The 23221-nt window shown below is 37.8% G+C and overlaps 2 protein-coding genes across 3 annotated transcripts; both read left to right on the top strand.

Annotated features, from left to right (window-relative positions):
- Positions 1-8528: 8528 nt before the first annotated feature.
- Positions 8529-11305, top strand: LOC104426459 (uncharacterized protein C24B11.05). 2 transcript variants are annotated; one of them, XM_010039522.3, is made up of 9 exons: positions 8529-8668; positions 9431-9505; positions 9634-9699; positions 9836-9933; positions 10057-10094; positions 10203-10290; positions 10386-10706; positions 10793-10858; positions 10933-11305. In XM_010039522.3, exons 2-9 carry the CDS (start codon positions 9445-9447, stop codon positions 11083-11085), a joined length of 891 nt encoding a protein of 296 aa, XP_010037824.2. In that variant the 5' UTR covers positions 8529-8668; positions 9431-9444; the 3' UTR covers positions 11086-11305. The 2 variants fall into 2 exon arrangements, with proteins under 2 accessions (XP_010037824.2, XP_018721452.2); XM_018865907.2 differs by lacking the exon at positions 8529-8668 and having other exon boundaries at positions 8706-9505.
- An 8373-nt stretch (positions 11306-19678) lies between these two features.
- Positions 19679-22287, top strand: LOC120294230 (scarecrow-like protein 9). Its single transcript, XM_039314203.1, has one exon. The coding sequence runs from the start codon at positions 19722-19724 to the stop codon at positions 21831-21833; it is 2112 nt and encodes a 703-aa protein (XP_039170137.1). The 5' UTR covers positions 19679-19721; the 3' UTR covers positions 21834-22287.
- Positions 22288-23221: the final 934 nt, after the last annotated feature.

Here is a 23221-nt window from a genome sequence, read left to right as displayed (position 1 = left end):
CTAGGGCTGGAATATCCTCTGGACTTCGAACATACTTATCTGCCAAGCTAGTTGTGCAGCTGCTTGGGGCCTTTCTCCAGTGGTAAGGGTTTCATCTGCGGAAGTGTCTTGTCAAAACTAGCTTCCAGCAGTCACCCAGCAATTCCTTCCTATCGTTGAGTCGTTGTGTCTCGTCGTCATGGAATCCGGCTTGTTGCGAGGGCAGAGCCGACATGTGTATATTATTGTCGTGAAACTCAATGAACGAGTCCTATGAAAATTGCATGGTAAAGTCCGGATCGAGTTGTAATAATAAGAAACAATAGTTGTTATTGCTTTCCATGTTTTTTTTTTAAAATGCGATTAGATTGTTATAAGAGAAAATAGACGAAATTGACAAATAGTTTTAGTGAGCAAAAGTGTTAGGGAGTAATATGTGAGTAACTATTAAGGAATGGTGATAAACGAGAGGAGGGGGCTAATTTATAAAGGGCAAATCTTTTTTGGCAAGTCGTTTGGGCCAGGAGGGTGGGGTTTTCCAACAGTTACCGATCAATGGCCATTGGGTCACGGACTATAATTTTCTTTTTGGCACAACGGTTGACCGTCGGACTGGCGATTGTCAGTGATCCAATAATCCAAATTTTGGATTCCTATTGGGCTAAGCCCACCCATATTTCCAGCCATCTTCGGGGATTTCTATTTGTCTAAAGTTGGACACCACATATTTAATAAATGCTAGTTTTTAGAAACAAGAAAAATAAATAAATAAATAAATAAAAGCAAGCTAACTGTTGTTGGGTCTCTATCTGTCACTTTCGAAACAAATGGACATCAATAGAAAATTTTGAAGTAGATGAGCAGATGCCGCCTAAAGGATGGCGTCGATCAAGTTCAGAAGAAATTTGATTGCCCTCTTAAATATGATATCTCTAATTAAAGATGAAAAACTAGCAATCGAATAATTCGAGTTACACTGGAAAGTTGCGGGACCATTATATTTTCGAAAGATTCTTACACGAGACAACTAGCAATTGAATAATTAGGGTTACGCTGGAAAGTTACGGGACCATCTAACTCTCGAAAGATTTTTCTGTTGAAGTTTTCATCCACACATCCACTTATTCAATCATCCGTGACCCAAATATCCATGTCCTTATTTTTTAATCGGATTCTTCAATAGACACGTGTCGGAATTCGAATGAGTGTATAGCTGGACGATCGCTTTCGCCCTCGAGCCAAGGGCCTTCCCCATATAATAATTTGCCTTTTAGCCAGAAAATGTGCAGGGGGTCCTAACTATCAATGGGCTCCTGGTTGTAAAGCGAAAGGACGACGAGGATAGTCCCCATCAAAGGGCGTACGTACTGGTTCATCGCCAACCATTTGGGGTGTCTCGTTCATTTGATTCTTCCCACCCTCTCAATTATTCTTTCCGACACATAATTATTGATTGACTAATGGTGGGAGCACAAAACTGAGGGCTCGATTGGTCAGGTCTTGGGCTGGAACATTTGTAGTTTGCGGCTGGAAAGAGATCTTAAATCGACGGTGTACTTCGTAGACACTCAAGATCATCGATTGTTTAACGGGGGTTGTAAGCATGGTTTATTGGCTGACCCTTAGCTGGACCAATTAGATTTTCAGTAGCGATCTCTTCTCGCATAGCACCGCCAGTGTTCACATAAATTAAGTTTTTGTCTTCTTGAATTGTGATGATCATGAGGCTGCCTGCTCAAAGTAAAGGAGATTAATTGGACTTCCATGCTCGAGAAAAGGGCTTAAATGGAGTCCCCCTCCACACAATTTAGCATCAAGCTCGGGTCGACTCGACTCGATTATGCATGGACTGGATCCAACACTCTGCTTGAGCTCGAAGGGTGCGATAAAGTCCATAGGGTTCAATATCAAGCTTGAGTTGACTCAGGCACTCGTGGCTTAGATGGCACACTATGCTTGAGCTTGTAGGGATATGTTTTTTCAAAGCTTGAGCTCAACTCAACTGCATTTTCAATAAGCTTGGGCTCCTCTCCACTCAATCTTGCATGTTTAAGCTTGGTTAGTCTTTATATAAGTTGTCACTTTCTTAAGTTCAACTGTTTGGTGATGAAGACGAAAAAACTAATGTTGCAGATTATACTTCAAAGCTAATTTTTGTCTCTTCTTACGATCTAAAATATCTTCCTCAAATGATGAATTACTTTAACCATTTTCATTTAACTCAATTCCACCATTTTCGATTTCAAATTTTTTCTCAATGCATTATTTGATATATGAATTGGATCTTACAAAATTCTTAATAGATTGCGCAAAAGTTAATGCATTGATAGTTAGTTTGGATAGGTGATCAAATTGGAGTCTCTAAGATAGAAGTGAAATTGCGAAACTTTTGGTCCAAGGTCCTGTTTTTCGGCTATAAAGACATAACAAAAAGATCACGCTATTAAAAAATTAGAGACTTCCATCCAAAATAAACGAAGTCAATGTACCTTGTCTCAATAGGAGATGACCAATTCCCATCTTTAGCTCGTGTCCCATGGACAGCTAGGTAGATTGTCCTAACAGCATGTTTGGTAGCAATAATAACTATTATGTTACAGATCTATTACAGGTTGACTGTTAGTTAGAGTTTTTATTTAAAGTAATAGTTATTATAGCGCAATCCATATAACAACCAAATTTGTAATAACCATTATATGCCTCCTAATTGAAATAGTTATTGCAACCTAGATGTAATGGCTATTCCCAAAATATCCCGTGTCTTTTCTCCCACTCATTCTTCCGATGTTAGATTATTAATTTTAATTACGTAACTTACAACTAAATTTATTTTTAATTATTTCTACAGTGATAACAACAATTATAATAATATTGACATAGTCATATATTATATGACTGACAAATGAAATATCAAATAATAACTAAACAATTTCGGTGAAGATAATTATGTTATCTTGATAGTATCATAACTAATCATTATATTGAAGACTATTCATATTTTAATAATTAGCACGAAATTAGTTTTCTACTATTAGGTACGATCATATAAACTTTTATAACTGTATTTTATAGTCCTCACGGTACAAGGCGAGGAAATATTGTCACACCAAGGATTCTCACATGTACTCAAATCGCCATTTTGAATGTCTCCACCTCAAATCACACGTTCCACATCATGATTTTCAAAAGAGTAGTAATGGAGCAAATGTAAACTTATAAATTGGAGGTAATCTTTTATTGGAGTACGCAAAAATTCATAATTTTTGTAGCATTAACCCTATTTAAATGTATAAATTAAACGAATGGACCCATCGTATTATGGTCGTGCAAGCATCGTCTGCCAACCAACCAAGCACGTTGAAAACCATCATAGGAACCTGCCGCGTTTCAAGGGCCCTTATGACTAACCCATCTTGCTGTCCTCCAGAAGAGACAATATTCAATTACCCCAAAGTCGTTGTATTTATGTGCCTATCTATAGTTTAACTCTTATTTTTTCTTTAATATACGCGCACGCATACATAGGAAATGGACACGTTGACAATAATAATAATAATAATAATAATTTTCATCTTTCTATGACAACTATATAACATTAATCAGGAGACTTCTTCAACACAAGCAATTGTAATTGGTAATCATGACATCGATACAACAGAGATCATCTAAGCTTAACAAATGAGTCTCCTTCCAAAATTATGTCATACTCTTGAGCAAGTCTTGGTAAAGAAGCAAGGAATCAATTGAAACATTATTTTTGGTGTCGATTGAGCAGAGACTTTTCTATGCAGTTACGTGCTCCATGAGGTCATAATTAGGTACACAAATACTCTTAAAAAAATCCTCTAGCTTAGAGTTCTACGACAAATATAATGTACGACAAATATGATTAATCTTCCGCAGTCAAAGTCAGATCTTCCAACGAGTTTGGTAATTCGATTGCACACACAAAAAAAACGTAGACTAAGTTGGGAAACAAAAATGGAGTCTAATACGTTATAGAAGGGACATCATAATTTAACATAATGGGTCATGAGAAGCAATTCTAACTTGTTCTAATGCTGAAAATGAGGCCAATTACAAATAACTGAAAATGATCAAGACATCATTTGGAGCTAGAAATTAGAGGATAATAAGGCATTACTATTTACTATGATTGTTTAGCTCAAAGCCACGGCTGAGATCATAACACGTGTCCAAGTTTATTGCATTAAATCATGGAATGGCGGACAATTATGAGAAATAACTGGATAAAGGGATTCACATGCCTCAGCCAAGTCTGCCTATGTCTATGATCAAAAATAGATTACAGTTACTCGGATCAATCAGTTTTTTTTTTTTTTTTGGTCGAAGGATCACTCAGTTTAGTGATCGAGTAGCAGGGTTTCGAATTGAGGGGGGTGTAAGTCATTGAAGAAATAGGGAGTCAACTTTTTCTTTTTCTTTTTTCAGGTAATTCCTAAATCAATATTAAACCTATCATTCAAATGTTGATTTAATATTAAAATTTTCAATTTTGCCAATGAAGTTCTAACCCCATTTATAAAAATTCAAAATAATCATTTTGGCCAATTTTAACTTGAAATTGCTGACAATGTGTCTAACTATCGCCGGTCGTCCTCTATGACACGAGCAGTGATCTGACCTAGATAGTTACGTGGACTGTCATGTCAACCATTTCTACTAGTAATTAATTGGAAAGATTACATTGAAATTTTACACAAAAATTTAGAGCTACATAAGTAGAATTGAAAAGTTTTGAGAGAAATCTGATATCCATATAATAAATTTAGAATTGAATTAGCAATTTTTCCAATTTTTTCTACACTAGATTTTAATGAACTGACATAGAGAATAGTGCATGGTAGTTATCAATAAGCTTAAAGAATTATAAAGTTCAAAGTTTATTTTAAAAATTTTCTATGTGAATCTATATATTTTGCCGACTTGCAAGGTTTTTTCTTTGATGTCTAATGATTAAAGAAAATTCTTTTTCAACTAGAACTTTTTCAATCAATATTCAGTCAATGTTGACTTCATCTTATTTAAATAATTCTTTTTTACAGAAAGGAAAATTCTACCTAAACAACATAGATTACATTACTTACGAAGACGGATACATAATATCAATAGAAAACCACATTTTCTTGCAAGGAACATAGCAGGAAGGAAAATATTACAAAATAGAATTGTCAATACTCATAAAGAAAGACCTAAGAGAATACCATGTTAAATCATACTGACGTGTAGCAAAGAAAAAAAAAATCACTAACGACGAAATCTACCTTCCCCACTAAAAAAGCTCCTTAGTTCCCACCTGAACTTTTCTTTTTAGGTGAGTGGGAACACGGAGTAACATTGCAAGATCTCCCACCTCACAGATCTCTCATCTATTTCTTCCCTTTAAGCCTTTTAAGGGCCTATCTAGATCTAACCTTCATTAAGACATGACAAATGCAATTTGAAATCATCGTTTTTCACATCTGTCAAACGAAATTAATATGTTTATAGTGGTTTCTTAATCAATTCTATGTAGATTTGATATAACAAAAGTTCTAGCACATTCTTTCAATCCTTCAAAACTAGGAAAAGTGGCACACACCGTGAAATGGGACAATTACAGCGGGATTCCCTTTACTTGTCACAACAATGCACTAGCATCTTGTGCATTTAAGTCATGCAAAACTTGTCATAATTGCCCACTTTACTTTTCGTCAGCTCCATTAGGTTTTAGTGGACAGAAAATCCACACGATTACCTTGTATTCAGGGCTAAATAAGGTTGAAAAAGAAAAAAACAAGCCATAGCCTTTTTAATCCACTTATATAGGACGGAATTAATGGATGAACTCAAATACGTTGAACTTACAAATACCAGACTAAGATGCACAAAATGAATGCTTTTAGAACTCAAGTGTATTGTTGCAATAAGATTTAGGACTTGCCTTTTAATTGTCCAAAAGAAATGAAAAAGAAAAGCCTTTACATATATATAGAGTAAGAATATCCAAGACCTCAATTCTGCGCCAACATATAATTGCAATTTATCTCAGATATATACAGACATGAACTTCAATGTATTTTTTTCTTCGTAAGAAATTGAGCTTGAAACTAGCGACCAAAAAAGGAAAAAATAAAATAAAAAGGAACGCAATCTTGTTTGGTTCCCAAAATCTAGGTACAACTCATTTCATTCCGTGTCTGGACCCCATTTCAAGTATGTTCATAATATTTTGGCATTCCATTTCAATCCATATCGAACCGTGCTCATCCGTCATCATAGATGAATCGGAATCCTAAAATCTAATTGGTTGATTATCATACAATACAAAGCCCATATATATATTATTTCCGTCTGCTCTTATTCGGAGATCCAAAATTCGGATCATTCACACCCATCTTTTCCAAAGGAGGAAGATGCCCTCGAACCAACCTTCCGAGATCTTTCACCCTGGCCATGCTTTACAGCTATGATCCAAAGCATCCCAACCAAACTTGACCAGTGCCTTCCCAAAAGATCTCAGCCTTTGCTTCCATACTCCTCTTTCCTTTAAATAAAGCAAAGCGGACAATGAATCAAAGGCGTGCTCCATTCGAATTACGAGTATATTTACTCCAGCCTCGACACTTTTATGTCAGCTGGTGGTAATTGACCACTTCTCCACGTCTGTGCCTTCGCATGTGGCCTCACGATCTGGCATCTAACTTCAATTCCATATCCTGGCATCTTCCTCGATGACAACGAATAACCCCCCAAAAGAATAATTCTTTTATCAACCGGTCAATCGCATTACTTTGGCGGTCTAAGTTGAACTTCAATGCTTTCCCTTGCTTTATTCATTCACGACTCCTATAATTAAAAAATAAACCACGTTTGATATCCACACCACGAGGAAAACCAGAATGAATCACGTGTTACCACAAAATTCTTGATTTTCGAGCTAACAAGTTATCAGGTACTTATTTTGCGATGAGGAGCTAAATTGCTAATCTCCGTTCGATTATGAAAAATAAGCAATTAGATTTACCCAAAAAAAGAGGAGCAAGTCTATTAGCAATTTGTCATTTTATGAGCAAGGAAAACGCTCAATAATTCTTTTGTGCCGAAAGCAACCAAGTCAGGAAGAGTCCATCCGGTTACTTGCCATCAAGAACACGTTGGAAGACCACAAGGGAGGGAGAGGAAGAATGGGGACCATTCAATTTTTTTTTATTAGTACTTGGTACCAATAATTGAGTGGAATGAGGATTAACTATTCTTTGTGTATGAGCAAGTACTTCATCCTTCTGAAAATGTCATCATTCTCTACAGAAAAAAAAAAAAATCAGATGAGAGCTTCTCATTCCATAATTAATCATTTAAATAAATTGAATCAACATTTATTTGGTCGCTATTAAAATACATTAGATATTTATTTAAATTTCAAGTTACAGATGGAAAACCTTAAGTTCCGTTGAAGTATAAGGATAAAAGGCTCATCTCCCACTCTTTAATAAATAGAAGGCTTCTCATTTATATCGACATCCCTTGCGAATAGAGAAAAAAAAATCATTTTAGTTTGTAAAACTTTTATTTCTTCAAGAACGATACCTTTTTAAGAACGAGAAGCTCTATTGGACTAGGGTCGTCGACACTCAGATCGTCTTCGACTTGAGGATCAGCCACCAGGCCAAGTTCGTGAAGTGGATTTGATTATTCGTGATATCTGATTTGATATTAAGCCATCAAACCCTTGAAGATCAAGTCCCGCAGAAGAAAGAATCAAAGGGCTTTTCCGATTCAATATCGTAATCAAACATTGTACTCTATTATTGAAATTGACATACATTAGCGTGTATTGTGATCTATATTCATATTGAAAGTTCTGTTTGAATCCAAAACCATGTAAAGATTTTTTGTTTTACAAAAGATTATACGGAGAGGACCCACTTCCGACTTCATGATCTGCACATAATTGCGAATCGTTTTGGAAATTATGCCACGAGATTCTGGTCTATGCACTGGACTGCACAATGAGTGAATAAGTTGATTAAACGAATGTTTAAAGTCCAATTTATGGAATTGACCTCACAGTGATGAAAAGGCCATTATATGTGAATAAAATGCGCATATAACATCCAATCTTATATATATGACCTACAAAATTAAGAATATATTTATTGTCTCGAAATTAATTTATTTAAAAAAGACCCCCTTCTCTATAAAAAAGGAAATAAACAAGCGGATCCAACTCCAAGGACTAAATATTCTGTCGTGGAATTGAGTTCACGAGCCAGAAAGAGTCCGAAAAGTTGTACTCCTTATGGTTTTCTTGTTCGACTTTCTAATGCCAATCTTGATGGGTTCTTCCCCAATTTCTTTTTCGAGCTTTTTATATTTGGGCCAGGCACGTAAAGTATGGTTTCTTGTCAACTTCGTTTTCGCTATTAGTTAATTATTTGATCAACTGAACGTGGACAAGCCAAAACCATAGATTATTTCATACGAAAGCGACTCGTGACAATGAACCAAGAGGCCCTTTGCTTTCCAGCCTATATATACTCCTTCTCTGCCTCCCCTTCTTCCTCCCCCCGCTCTCTCTTGCTTCTCTCTGCTCTTTCGCATTCACCCTCCTTCGTTCATCTCTCTCTCTCTCTCGCTCTCTCTTCTGTCTCTTTCTTGTAATACCTGCATTGCTCATCTTCAACTGGTACGTTAAGTTTCTTTAGATGAAGCTCGATTTGGTTCTTCTGTTCGAGTCTGTATTTCGTTAGACAAAGTTGTGGAGTTGGGACTTCTTGCTGGAAGCAATTTCTGCAGCATACGCTCTAAAGGGCGTCTTTTCTATGATTGAGACTCCATCTCAATCAACTCTCCCGAATGGACGGTTTAAGTGGTTCATTGTTGTCAAGATTGGAGTCATCCATACACATTACGTTTGAAAATTGAAATGCAACGCAATTAGAAGATACAAATTTGTGAAAATGACATTATTTCTTCCTGTTGGCTTCATCCGACGTCATTTCGTCATGCTCGTTTGTCTTCTGGATTTCATCACACCTTTTCCCGTGGCCGACAAGCTCCCATATTCTCTTATCAATGCTATTTTTAAGATCGACACCAATTTTCCTAGTCACGCGCCTAACTGAGGTGGATGGACCACTTGTTCAGTCGATGGAAAATCCAGTGGTCCAATTGTTCTCTTACCTCCACCACACGGTGGTGGTGGTGTTGGCGGTGCTGGTTGTTCATGGCTTGTTTTCTCGACAAAACCAAGCCATCCATCTGTTAATGGCCACTCATCTTCTTTAACTGTTTCCTTTCTCTTGCTGTCATCTCAGCAATGACTCTTGGCTTCATAACAGCCATGAAGTTCCTCACTTTAAAACTCAGGCTGAACTTTCAGATAACCTTGGGGAACTTGCGAGTTCAATGGAACGTAGTACTCACGCCTCTTCGTTTTCTTGTCAAGGTTCTGTGACGGAGATGGAGTTCCAGGACCTGTTTTGCGCATCTCAGAGTCCCAAATATGACTGCCTTCTCTTTGGTAATCTGAACCTCCTGCTCCATGTTTTTGGATCTCTTTCGTATTTATGTGTCCTCAAATCTTTGCACTTTTCAGCTCAGAATGGAAGGATTGATGAGAAAGTTCTGTCCTTGAAATGCATTTTGCAGATTTAGATGACACCCTTTATCCAATCAGCTCTGGCATTGCCAAAGAATGCCTTAAGAATATTCAAGGTGAATTCGCCATGCCTTGCCTCGGCTCTCTGTCTTCTGTTTGAACTGTACTTGTGTGCTGAGGAGGAGATCAATTTTTTAGTGCAATTTATGATGTGGAACCTCTTATTTTATTTTATTTTTTATCTTTCTGTAGATTATATGGTTGAAAAGCTTGGCATAGATGAGAGCAAATTGGATGCTCTGTGCAACCTGCTGTACAAAAATTATGGGACAACAATGGCAGGTCTCAGGGTATGATTCTGGTCACTGCCCTTTCTAGTTACTCGCCATTCTTCGAAAGTTTTTTAAGGGCGCATGGTTAGTTCGTGGATTATATTGATCAGTTTCTTTTGCTTTTCGCCTTTTCCTGAGCAGGGGATCGGCTATGACTTTGATTATGACCAGTACCATAGGTAAGACAAAGTGAAACCACCCTTGATTAAAATCTGCGTTGACTAGATGAATTTTTTTCTATGTTATTGATAACATGAATGTGGCTAAAAGCATCATGGGGTCTACAGTTTCGTCCACGGAAGATTGCCCTATGAAAGCTTGAAACCAGACCCGGTCCTTAGGAGTCTCTTGCTCAGCCTGCCTTACCGCAAAATTGTATGTGCCTCGCCATCTATATATCCCAGCCTAATGACACAGTTATTCATGAGTACCCTTGAAACCCATCTGACATCATTCTGTGAATTGGCCAGATATTCACGAATGCTGATAAGATCCATGCTGCGAAAGTCTTGAGCAGGCTCGGTCTAGAAGACTGCTTTGAAGGGATCATTTGCTTTGAGACGTTAAATACTATTTGCGGCAGTGTTGCATCTGGCAATGAGGACAACGCTGAGTTTGTGGAATCACCTAGCACTGGTTACGGTGGGAGTTCAAAGATTTTTGACATCATCGGGCATTTCTCAGGACCCGACCTGGGTTTGGGATTACCAAAGACGCCAATTGTATGTAAACCATCTGAGGAAGCCATAGAGCAAGCACTTAGGATTGCGAACATCAATCCTCACAGAACGGTGAGATTATTTTTGACAGCCATTTTTGCGGCTGACCCGCTCTTATGTCATAATATTGAGTAATATTTCTCTTGCTCGTGTCTCAGATATTCTTTGATGATAGCGTTCGCAACATACAGGCAGGGAAAAGAGTAGGACTTCACACCGTGCTGGTGAGTCAAAACTGAAGTCCTATACCGAAATCTTCACTCTACTGAAACTGAAGAAGATTATAAAACATGTGCAGGTTGGAAAATCTCAACGGTGTAAAGGCGCAGACTATGCATTGGAAAGCATCCACAACCTGAGGGAAGCGCTGCCTGAACTATGGGAAGATGATTTGAAGTCAGAAGTCAGTTACTCTGGCGCGGTCGCAGTTGAGACTTCTGTGACAGCGTAGATAGATGTTAATGTAATCTCTTGATTGAAGAATTGGAATGTAGTTCTGGAAATCTGCATTCTATGCTCAATTTTTATTCTGATGAAGCACATGTTCAGCAGTAAGCTTTGATTGTATATAAATGTTCTTTTTAGTACCTTCTCCTGTTTTCGGTCTAGGATGTTCATAATTGCAATAAATTTCGTTTCCTGTTCTAGTTAAGTCAGGATCGAATTCTGTAGCTGCATATTGTCTGAGAAGAATGGCTTTGAACCGTCGAAACATAATCATCCTAGAAAATCCCTTTTTATAGATTTGCAATGTGGAAACGAGCGCACCTCTAATCTGGTCCTTCCATGTAACTCTAACATTTGGGTTTGTTAACTTGTTCAATTGAAGTGGCTAATAAAAAACAGAAAAAGAAAAAGAAGACCACTTTATTTAAAGCAAAGAGACGACCGAGGGACCAAAGGAGAAGAAGGAAAAGAAAGTGCTTGCAAATAGAGAGGAAAAGAAGAAGATAACGACAAAAGAATTAAGGGAAGGAGTATACGCCACAAAGACCTCGCCAAACCAAATTTACATCGTTTCGCAACATTCAGTAAGGGTTTACCCCATTTGTTCATCAAATCGGAGTAATTTTTAGAATTAGGGCAAAATTATGTGAAATTTAAACTGTGATGTTCGATTTTAGAGTGGTTAATTTTTGAAATTTCATGAAAATCATGGATTAGGGCATTGTGGAGTCTTGGGATTTGATGGTAGTTGATTTGGAGTGACGGTTTAGTCGAGTTTAACGAGTTGAGCTCAACATTATAATTATCTTTGAATAATCGCTATGGGTCAGCAATTTGTTGACACATAGGAGCCATTTTGTTAGCAATTAAGCATACTTTAGTCGAGTTGTTATTTAAAGTAGTGTTTTACTTGATTTTGACACCTATTCTCGTTTAATTGATAGGATTATGAAATCGTTAGCTCAAATAGCTACGTTGTTTAGTTTTGGGTATTTTTAAGTGAGTAGTGTTATCTCCTCTTCTACTTTGTAAACTCATATTTTGAAAGTAATATAAATTATATATATTATCAGTTATGAAATAACATTTTCGTTGAATAAAAGTCCGAATAAAGTATATACTACTTTTTAGTATTTGTGAGTGGTTTGAAATTGGTTTTAATAAAAATATTGTGAAAGGATAACGTTCCATTCATATTGGCCTTACAGGACTATAAAAGCTGTTTTATACTTGTCCTTCTTACATATTTGTTCTTTTTAGAATCCACGTTACATTTTGAAAATATGTTTGATTTGTGTAATCTATTTAATAAATCTTTTTATTAGGAATTTGATACCTTATTTATTTTAATGCTTTGTTGAGAGGTTTGTAATACTAATCGTGGGATACCTACATTTTTATCGACATAGAAACCAAAACAGCTTCGTAGTAATTGACATTTTCAAGTTTTTTTATCCAAAAGATTTTGGATTTCTGTGTGGCAAAGTTGTAAGACTTCTTGATTCATTTGAATAGATCTAACTTTAGTAGGAATTTTTTTTTCCAGAAAAGTCATGTTCATATGGTAATTGTACAATATGTTTATTTCTTTTCCAAAATGCATTAGATAAGATGGAGTAATCTTTTGAATATTTTTGAGTTGATTTTCTTTATTTTTATAAGACTATTAATTTCAGAAATGGAATGTTTTTGTAAGATGTTTAAATTTCTTGTTTGTGGTTTAGTGACAAAATCAAATGTAATCTTTTTGTTTAAGGCTTATGAAACAAAAGATTTTGGAGTTGCCAAGGAAATTCTAGGTATGGAGATTCATAGAGATAGACGAGTTGGAAAGTTATACATTTTCTAGAAGAGGTATATTGATAAAGTTCTTGAATGCTTTGACATAAAAAATGCCAAACCGATATGTATTCCTTTGGCATCTCATTTTAGGCTTTTGGCTTCTTTGTTGCCTAAAACCAACAAAGAGCAAGATAAGATGTCTTCAGTTCCAAATTCAAGTTTTGAGGGCCATTTTATGTAAGTTATGATTTGCACTTGTCCATACATTTCCCAAGCAGTTAGTGTTATGAGCATGTATATGGCATATCTAGGTAAAGCTCACTAGCAAGCCGTAAAATGAATTTTTTGTTACATTCAACGTACTTAAGATATGGGTTTAGTCTTTGATAGAGGTTGTAAATAGGACATTCGATTGTTGGTTTCATTGATTTTGAATATGCAGACAATTTTGACAAATGGAAATCTTTGACATATTATGTTTTTACACTTTGTGATTCTATGATTAGTTAGAGAGCAATCTTACAAGACATAATTGCTATCAAGTAAAAGCCAATTGAGAGAATTAAGGGGCCACAAGCCAATTCAATGAAATCAATCCCATGTGATTTAAGCCAATATGACTTAATTGAAATCAATTTTAGCAATTGAACACAAAAGCCATATCAATTGGACTGAGGCTTAGTTTGTGTGAACTGAACCAATTGTCATGAAATTGGCATTACCCATATGCGATAAATTGAGCCAGTTCAATTTAAATCATGCTAATCCAATTTGACTAATTTGATCTAATTCATTTAGTCAAAAGCCTAATAAAATTCACAATTAGGTCCTAATAGTCACACAAGTCAAGCCATAGAATGAAATTGAATTAAGTTGCACAAAATTAGGACATATTTTGAACTGGTTCAATCTGGTCAAGCCTGAGTTAAAGCAGTTTGACCAGTGTTGACCCAATCATTTTTTTCTCACAAATTTCAAACTGGTGTTATCCGATCACAATACTGTAGAATTCTTGTGGGCCATTTACACAATGTGAATATCATATACGAGCCTAGGAAATCGAACCAAGCTACAGATTGGGTTGCCAAATCCCACAAAATTAGCTCCCTTCCACTGACATGAATCTCTAAACCCTCTCTCCCCCAATGTCCTATGGTTGATTTTACGTCTTGATTTTGGAAACTCTTGTTATCAATTTGTTAATTAGTAATGAAAGTCGTATCTTATGACCCAAAAAAAAAAAAAAAAAAAAAAAAAAAAAAAAAAAAAAAAAAACCAGCCCGGCCATCTACTCCCTTCACATGCCAAAACTACAAAATTGCCCCTTTAAAAATTACAAAAAATGCCATCCATTGTTTATTTGATCTTGCGCATTCAAAATAACAACTCATCATTTTATGTGATGAAAATTCAGCCTAATTAGGGGTTTTTCTAAGGATTGAGGATTCAATATGAGCCGTCAAAAAATCTAAGGATTGAGGATTTAATATGAGCAGTCAAAAAATCTAAGGGCTAGAATTCAAACTAAGGGTTATATAGCAAATTTTTGCTCCAAAATCAAGGGGGACTCATTATTCATATGAAAATTCTGTGTCTCACTTTCTCTCTCCCAAAATTTCTCTCTCTTCCTCTCGGTCGTGCCAAGCTCCATCGATTTACGTTGTCCTCCCGCTGATCACCGGCCTTAAAAAAGTGGCCTCCAAGTGCATCGATCTTCCTTAAGATATCTCCGTCGTCCTCATAGCTAGTGCCTCACCGAAAGTTTGCTAGATAGTCTTGGAGTTGGCCAGGTTCCTCTCGGTCACAGTACCGTGCTCCATGCTGGTACTTTGCTCCATCGGAATCCTTACGTATTCTAGCCATCCGCCAGCATTCTATTGACAACTGATCAACACACCGCTAATCCTTGATATGTCCTCGATGACATCGTGGCCGTAGCTCCACCGAATCATCTTCAACTTGTTTCCGTTCCTTGATCGTTCATTTGGAGCTTAGTTACTTCAAAAAATCTCATTGATTTTACTTTATTGGTTCAGTTAATTACCGAGCTTCCATGGCCAAACAGTGGATTCCTCAAAGTGATCGTGGTGGCCGGATTGCTCGATTATTCACTGGATTACTATATTCATTGTTCATTGAACTTAGTTAAGACATTTTTGCATATGGCCAAATGCATATAGAATATTTTCATAGTGGCCAATTTTAGTGCTGAATATATGTCTAGATCAATGCATGTTAGGGATTCATGATTAGGATTGATAGAGGCTTGAGTTTTTGTTAGATGATCATAGATTGGACATATGCCAATTAGGATATTTTCAACTTTGATCCAAGTTTGATTGTGTGCATAGAATCGCATTTGATGGATTTTGCTGAAAATGGCCAAACGATGCTTATATGTGATAGAATTAGCCTTGTGGATGTTTGAAATTGCATGATTTGATGATTGAATATGTTTGTGCAAAACTGGAATTTGGAGTCCAGTGACCCCAAGGCGTTCTCAGATTTTTTTAAATTTTTTTAGAAGAATTTCAAAAATCTTCGTGAAACATCACCATCAATACATATCGATATCTTTGCAACTGTATTTTTTTTTTTTTTTTTGTTGTAAAATTCCAAAGTCATTTGATCGAAGATCTCGTATCCGTGAAGTAGTGATAGATTTTTAAGCTTTCAGTGGAAAATGATTTTATATTTTCTCAAACATTATTTTGCAAATTCAACGTAATTCAAGTCATTTTCTGTAAACACTTAAAACTAGAAAGTTGTTCATTGGGTCAATTGAGTAGACTGGAAAGTTTGAGGACCAGATAGCAAAGCTTAGGGGCCAATTTGGCTAAATCGGAGAGGGTTATATTTGGCCTACAAAACTGTCTTCAACTAAGTTCCTAGAAAAACCTACAATTTTCACATAGTTGAGGGCTTATTAGCAAAAGTTCAAAACTTTTGTAGCGGAATGAACCAGCTCCTTGTAAAATTTGGTGGGATTTTGAATTTTATTTTATTTTATATTTTTCCCATAATTTTCAAATCTCGGATCGAAACTGAGTCTAATATGGAGCAGTCTCGGTGTTGGATCAATCTTGGGTCAATAGAATTTAAATCAGGTTAAGTGGTCTTCACGAAGTAACTACACACTTCAGGATTTTTAATGACAATTGAATTGCTTAATGGGTAGTTCATTAAGCTTCCAAATTAAGTGTAAACATAATTGCCAAGAATCAGGAAAGATAAGCAAGTGATCCAATCATTGGCTCACTCATTATTTGTTGATTGTTCAAGGCTAATTAACCTAAAGGCATGTTTAATTGAATTTTCTATGTGATTGCTAGATGAGTGATTAGGCTCACGTCATGTGTTGATCAACGGGTTGTTTATTGGGGATGATTAGTGCTAATTAGTGATTAGTGGCTTAGCCATATTACTTTGTGAGTACAAGTAGAGGCTAACTACTGCTAATCTTAATTAGTAAACCTTTGTGGATTAGGAAGGCTTTAGTCGATTTGCATGAGTAATCAAAAGTCAATCCTAAGGAAATTGAGTGTTGAATTGAATGAACTTTGCCAATGTTGCGATTGGCTTGATTGCAATGATTGAATGGTTGAATGAATGAAACCGAGATCCATGGGTAGTGGCCGGAGGCGACCAGAAGAGACGGCGACCAAAGGGAGCCATGGTTGTTTTAGGCCGATGTCCAAGCCAGCCTTAATTCTTGTAATAGTTTAGCTTAGATTAATTCCAGTTAGCCTAGTTTAGACATTGGTAGCCTAATTAGCATATGCTTTGTCAAATAAAATTAATTGGACTTAGCCTCACATTTCAATAAATGATTTGAATTGTCTAGCTTATATTTCATCTTAATCAATTGATTAGAATTAAGCTTGCCTAAGCTCGAATAGCAAGGGTTCATGAAGCTTTGTATAATTCTTTACCCAACAAGTTGTGGGTTGTTTTCAGTTCTCGCACCTAGGTAGATGCATTTCAATTACTGGGTATTTACTTAATGCACCATCATTTCAATATATTGATTGCCAATTTCCTTTCTAGAATAAAATAATATTAGGGTATGTTCGTTTCGCAGAAAATATCACATTTCAATTTTTTTTTCTAGGAAGTCATTTTCCAAAAAAAAAAAAAACTATATTTTTTGGTATTTGGCTGAAATCTAAAATTGAAGTGAAATTTTTTTCATTGTTCGTTATCTAATTTGATTTTTTGGGAAAAAATTACCAAGAAAATTTAATTCTAATTTATATATATTTTAAAAAATTGAATTTTTAATTAATTTTATTTTTAAAAATGGAATATTTATTTATTTATTCTTTTTTTTTTTTTCCTTTTCTTTCCTCCCTCCATCTTCATCCTCCTTCCTTCATCGTCACTTGCCTCGATGTGGCCGGCTGCCACGACCACCAAACGCAATTGCCGAGATCAGACGAGCTCAAGGCTTGGCCGTGCGGGTGAGCCGCATCGAACAACGAGATCTTTGCTCGCCTAGATTAGCCGAGCCTTGAGCTTGCCGACCCAATCCAAGTGAGCTCAAGCTCTGCTGAGGCTAGCAAGCTCGTGGCTCACTCGATCCAGGCGAGTCCGAGCTCCGCCAAGTTCGGCGAGCTCAAGCCTCGCCCTCGCCGGATCGGCCTTAGAAGAGGTTGGAGTTGGCTTGTGGCCGGTCACTAGCCATGGCGCCCGATTGCTAGCCATTGGCCGACCCTAGTGGCGATCACTTTGCCATGGCTAGCGCGGCTAACAAAGAAGAAAAGAAAAGGAAGAAAAAGAAAAAGAATTAAAAACTAAATTTTAAAAAAGAAAATGAAGACATAAATATAAAGAAGAAGAGGGAAAACAAAGAAAATAAAAAATAATTCAAATAAAAAAAAAGAAGGAGAATGAAGAGGAGGAGAAAGTGAGAGTTTATAGAGGTGTGAGATAAGAAAGATCAAGTGAGAAAAATATTTTCACTTTTCAAAAGTGGAAAATATTTTCCGTAATTTAGAAGACTCTTTTCCTTTCATGGAAAATGTTTTCCTCAAGCAATTCATTTTTCATGAAACGAACATTTGGAAAATTCGAAAAACGTTTTTGTAAGTTATTTTCTATGAAATGAACGGAGCCTTAGAATTTTAATGAACTTCCTACAAAAACATTTGTATAGTTACTTTGTGACTAGTAGGATTATAATTGGTAATCAAGAGTAATTTGTCACTTAGATTACACATTTTTAAATTAGGTACCTAAAGGGTTCTAATAAAAACATTAGCATAAGCAAATCCCCATCCCTAGAATTCTTTAGTTGAGTAGAAATTGAGACCACGCTCTTGCATCTCGATTGGGTTATAACAAACGCCAAATAATGGCTAATAGCGACTCCTAGAAATACTTAAGTGATTAAGAACTTTAAATTGAAATTGTGTATCATGTGAGATTTGGACTTGGGAGAGCATGCAATCCTAATTGATGTACATTTTGTGGTGTTATCATTTGGTGATAAATTTGAGTACGTCACTTATATGTACCATTATGACTGTCTTTTGAGCAAATACCTCTAAACCTATTCGCCGAGAGCAGCCCCTCGAGGGGTAGGTCACAAGAGTCTCCACTCTCACAGCTTGTACATATTTGAACCTCAAAAAGTATTTGACTTGCTTGAAGAATTGAGGAGTTGCTTGATTTTTCATTTGGTATTATTGTGTTCTTGCCTTGATTGAGCATGTCTGCAATAGGTAATGGGAATTTCGTTAGAAGGTTTTGCTACTTTTGAGAGGTTTACCATAGAAGTAGATATCAACAGTCAATAAAAGTTACAACTGCATCCTAATAGTTCGCCTTATGATATGGTCCTGTGATTCTGGATCTGCTTTTTTGGACATAACATAGTGTCTTGAGTTCATTTTGGCAAGTCCATTCACATGGAGAGAACGAGACAGAACCGACAGATCTCGAAGTGGTCCTCTCCTCCCATCGGTTGCAAATTTACTCTTTTACCTTGCACCTCTTTTCCAGTTCTGCAGAAAGCACATGGGGTGAAATTTTTCGCGGGAGATTGACCGGGTGCGGGGACCTTCTTTATTTTGACATTGAATCCTGCAATGAGGATTCCCGATCCATTATAATATTAGCAATCGCTGCAGACCAGACTACGAAAAGAAAACAATGACTTTGTTCATGTGTTTCCTAGTCGAAGTACATACGTACGAATCAACATATAATATTTTAGTGCGACGGATTCCATTACATTAACAAATTTTCCACGCTTGACAAGGTGGTCATCATGTGAAGTTTGTGGTCTTTAAATAATTTTCTTTGGGTAGTGGCAGTAATTGCTGCTGTTCTTCAGGCGTATCAAGACTGGGCTTGGCTTCTGCTTCCTCATCTCTCTCTCTCTCTCTCTCTCTCTCTCTCTTCAGAACCAGGATATCCTTCAGGTATGCTTTCGATCTTCCTGTAAAAACTAGATGCAAACAAAATTATTAGCGGAGATTAGGTGGATTGAAGTCATCTACTATCATAGAGGACATGTGAGTTTGAGAATTTTATATGAAAGCGGTAGAAGGGTATGCGCAAATAAGGATTGGTTTGGTTACTTGATCTACTTATTACTGACAACAGTGATCGGCATCCAGAAATCGTCACCTTTTCAAATATTACTCGGAACTTGTGCAGATTGATTCTTTTAGGGTTTGGGTTGGCAATCTGAATCTGAGGTTACAATAGGATAAGTCAGCTAGCCGAGATTTTTTTGTTTTATTTTTTTGAATTGGAGCAACGAAACCACGAACTTTGGGCTAAGATAACCAATCTATTGCAGCGAAGCTGGTATTTTCATGCTCTATTCCCGTCAGAGTGAGTGAGAACTCAATGATGGATCCACTGATAGGAGCCTTGTATCCTTCTGATGGGTTCCCATCGGACGATCAGTCAATATCTGCTGTTGTAGATCATTGTTTAGTTTCTAGACCAACTTTTCAAAGCGCACCTGACAGATGTGGAGAGATGCATCATTTGGTTGATGTTGCCCCATTTTCAAATGAATGTCATGATGCACCGGACACCGAAGAGACTGAATTCTCCGATGCAGTCTTCGAATACATAAGTCGCATACTCATGGAAGAAGACATAGAAGAGAAGACGTGCATGCTTCAAGATTCTTTGGATCTGTTGTCAGCTGAAAAATCCTTTTATGAGGTCCTTGGCCAAAAGTACCCGCCTTCACCTGAGCCAAGTCGCACGAATTGTATTACCTACAATGACAAACAATCGAATGACAGTCTCTTAGACAGCACTAGATATACAAGCACTGTCAGCAGTAGAAAAACCGGACACTATGCCAATGTTCGTCAGGTTGAAAATCCAAGCAATTATGGTACTCTGAGTTTTGAAAAAGATATTAGTCCAGCGGCGTTTAAACCTAATCGAGGGGGTAATGCACAGAGGCTTGACTTGTGTGGTGAGAACCAATTCGTACGGCAGTTTAGGATGGGGGTCGAGGAATCCAGCAAGTTTCTTCCTAATCAAGCAACTACCGAACTTCTACATCAGGAACCACACGGAAAGATTGACAAAGTAGACCGTCTCGGTGCATGGAAGAGAAAAGAGAGTCTCCATAGGGAGGAAGGGAACATGGAAGAGAGAAGTACCAAGCAGGCTTTTGTTCATGAAGAATCCATACTTCGCTCAGATGCTTTCGACGTGGTTCTACTTAACAGCCAAGGGGAGGGCCTGGCGCATCTTATGAATCTCCGTGCATCGTTGAAGCACAGAGAGAATGAAATCGCACACAAGATCGAAGAGCCCAAAGGTGGCAGAGGTCGTGGCAAGAAGAAAAGAGGGAAAGTGGAGGTAGTCGATGTGAGGATGCTCCTCATCCGATGTGCACAAGCTGTGGCATCAAATGATCATAGGAGCACGAATGCTCTGCTGAATGAGATCAGGAAACACGCCTCGCCTTTTGGCAATGGGACCCAGAGACTCGCTCACTACTTCGCTAATGGTCTTGAGGCGCGGTTGGCCGGCACAGGCAGCCAGATATATAGAGGCCTCGTCAATAGGAAAACAACAGCAGCTGATATGCTGAATGCGTACCACCTGTACCTTGCAGCCTGTCCATTCCAAAGATATTCTAACGTGGTCTCGATCACGTCGATTTTAGATACAGTGGCAGATGAGATGAGGATTCATATAATTGATTTCGGCATTCTTTATGGATTCCGATGGCCCACTCTGATTCAGCGCCTTTCCCAGAGACCTTGTCCACCGAAGCTCCGGATCACTGGCATAGACTTGCCTCAACCTGGATTCAGGCCCGCAGAAAGAGTCAAGGAAACGGGTCAGCGCTTGGCAAATTACGCTGGAAGTTTCAACGTGCCGTTTGAGTACAACGCCATTGCGAAGAGGTGGGAGTTCATTGAACTCGAGGAACTCAAGATCGATAGGGACGAGGTGACTATAGTCAACTGCATGTTCAGGTTTGAGAACTTGTTCGACGAGACCATCGCGGAAGAAAGTCCGCGAGACATTGTCCTCAACCTGATAAGAAGAGCCCAGCCGGATCTCTTCATCCACGGTGTTGTCAACGGGAACTACAATGCCCCGTTCTTCGTCACTCGGTTTCGGGAGGCTTTACATCACTTCTCTTCTCTATTCGACATGCTTGACAATATAATACCCCACGAAAACGAGGAGAGGATGCTGATCGAGAAGGTTACGTTGGAGAGGGAGGCGTTGAATACGATAGCCTGTGAGGGATGGGAGAGAGTGGAGAGACCGGAGTCGTACAAGCAGTGGCAATTACGCAACATGAGGGCCGGGTTTGTGCAGGTGCCCTTAAGCAGGAGGCTAGCGCAGTTCGTATTCAACCAGATGGCTTCGCGCTACCACAAAGATTTCGTCGTAGATGAAGTCGGCAAGTGGCTGTTGATAGGATGGAAGGGACGGTTTCTATACGCCTTTTCTACTTGGAAACCGGCATAGCGAGATCGGTGCGTGCGCATTGTTAAAGGAGCAAAAATGAGGCCGTCACTAACAGCACCTGTCAAAAATCAGAAGATGACCGGGGATGTCGGAATCCCTTCATCATTCTCCTCAACATGTTTATACCTGGGTTTTTACCCAGGTATGAGCTTTGCCAATGTTGTGATTGGCTTGATTGCATTGACTGAATGGTTGAATTGATGAAACCGACACCCATAGTGGCCGGAGGCGACCAGAAGAGGCGGCGACCAAATGGAGCCATGGTGTTTTTGGGCCAATGTCCAAGCCAGCCTTAATTCTTGTAATAGTTTAGCTTAAATTAATTCCAGTTAGCCTAGTTTAGACGTTGGTAGCTTAATTAGCATATGCTTTGTTAAATAAGATCAATTGGACTTAACCTCACATTCAAATAAACGATTAGAATTGTCTAGCTTTGATTTCACCTTATTCGATTGATTAGAATTAAGCTTGCCTAAGTTCAAATAGCAAGATTATGATGGTTCGTGTCTCGAGGCTCAATAATAGAGCTTTGTATAACTTAACTCAACAAGTTGTGGGTTGTTTTCAGTTCTCGCACCTAGGTAGATGCATTTCAATTACTTGAGTATTTACTTACCGCACCATCATTTCAATTTATTGATTGCCAATTTCCTTTTCTAGAATAGGATAATATTATATTAGAATTTTAATGAACTTCCTACAAAAACATTTGTATAGTCACTTTGTGAGTAATGGGATTATAAATGGTAATCAAGAGTAATTTGTCGTTTAGATTACACATTGTTAAGTTAGGTACCTAAAGGGTTCTAATGGAAACATTAGCATGAGCAAGTCCCCATCCCTAGAATTCTTTAGTTGAGTAAAAATTGAGAGCCCTACATCTTGATTGGGTTCTAACCGACCCCCAACGATGGCTAGTAGCAACTCCTAAAAATATTTTAGTGGCTAAGAACTTTAAAAAGAAATCTCGCATCATGCGAGGTGTCACGCCCCTAATCCCGAGCACACGCACATCCCTCGGTGGTCGACTAAAATTTGCGACATCTCAGGATGCGTCGCCAACCCTTTCATTTTATACACAAGCAGAAGCTAACTCATAAACCCCAAACAACAATCAAACACATGGGATAGTGAAAACACATGCTACACCTTTTTCATAAAACACACTTTATTTACATGCTAAGTCTAGTTCAAAAAGAACTACCGAGCCACCTAAGCTCCAGACCCTCCAATCTTGGGTTCCGGGTCCTCCACGACACTATTAGGAATGTCGACATCCAAAGGATGCCCTATTTCCCACTCCTCGGTTCCGACGGGAGGCCCGTCAAAACCCTCCAAAGGACCTTCTTGAGCCCCATCAGGATAGTTAAGGAACCACGCTCTAAAGC

The sequence above is a fragment of the Eucalyptus grandis genome, chromosome 6, assembly GCF_016545825.1.
Source record: "Eucalyptus grandis isolate ANBG69807.140 chromosome 6, ASM1654582v1, whole genome shotgun sequence".
Classification (NCBI taxonomy): Eukaryota; Viridiplantae; Streptophyta; class Magnoliopsida; order Myrtales; family Myrtaceae; genus Eucalyptus; species Eucalyptus grandis.
The sequence above is the reverse complement of the archived record's forward strand: the minus strand, read 5'-3'. Positions and strand labels throughout refer to the sequence as shown.

Bases quoted from the DNA above. Each gene is read 5' to 3' on its own strand.
- LOC104426459 (XM_018865907.2), top strand. From the start codon at position 9,391: ATGGAACGTAGTACTCACGCCTCTTCGTTTTCTTGTCAAGGTTCTGTG. The intron at 9,700-9,835 runs GTGAATTCGCCA...ATCTTTCTGTAG, and splicing joins ATGCCTTAAGAATATTCAAG to ATTATATGGTTGAAAAGCTT. The intron at 10,859-10,932 runs GTGAGTCAAAAC...AAACATGTGCAG, and splicing joins TAGGACTTCACACCGTGCTG to GTTGGAAAATCTCAACGGTG.
- LOC120294230 (XM_039314203.1), top strand. From the start codon at position 19,722: ATGATGGATCCACTGATAGGAGCCTTGTATCCTTCTGATGGGTTCCCA.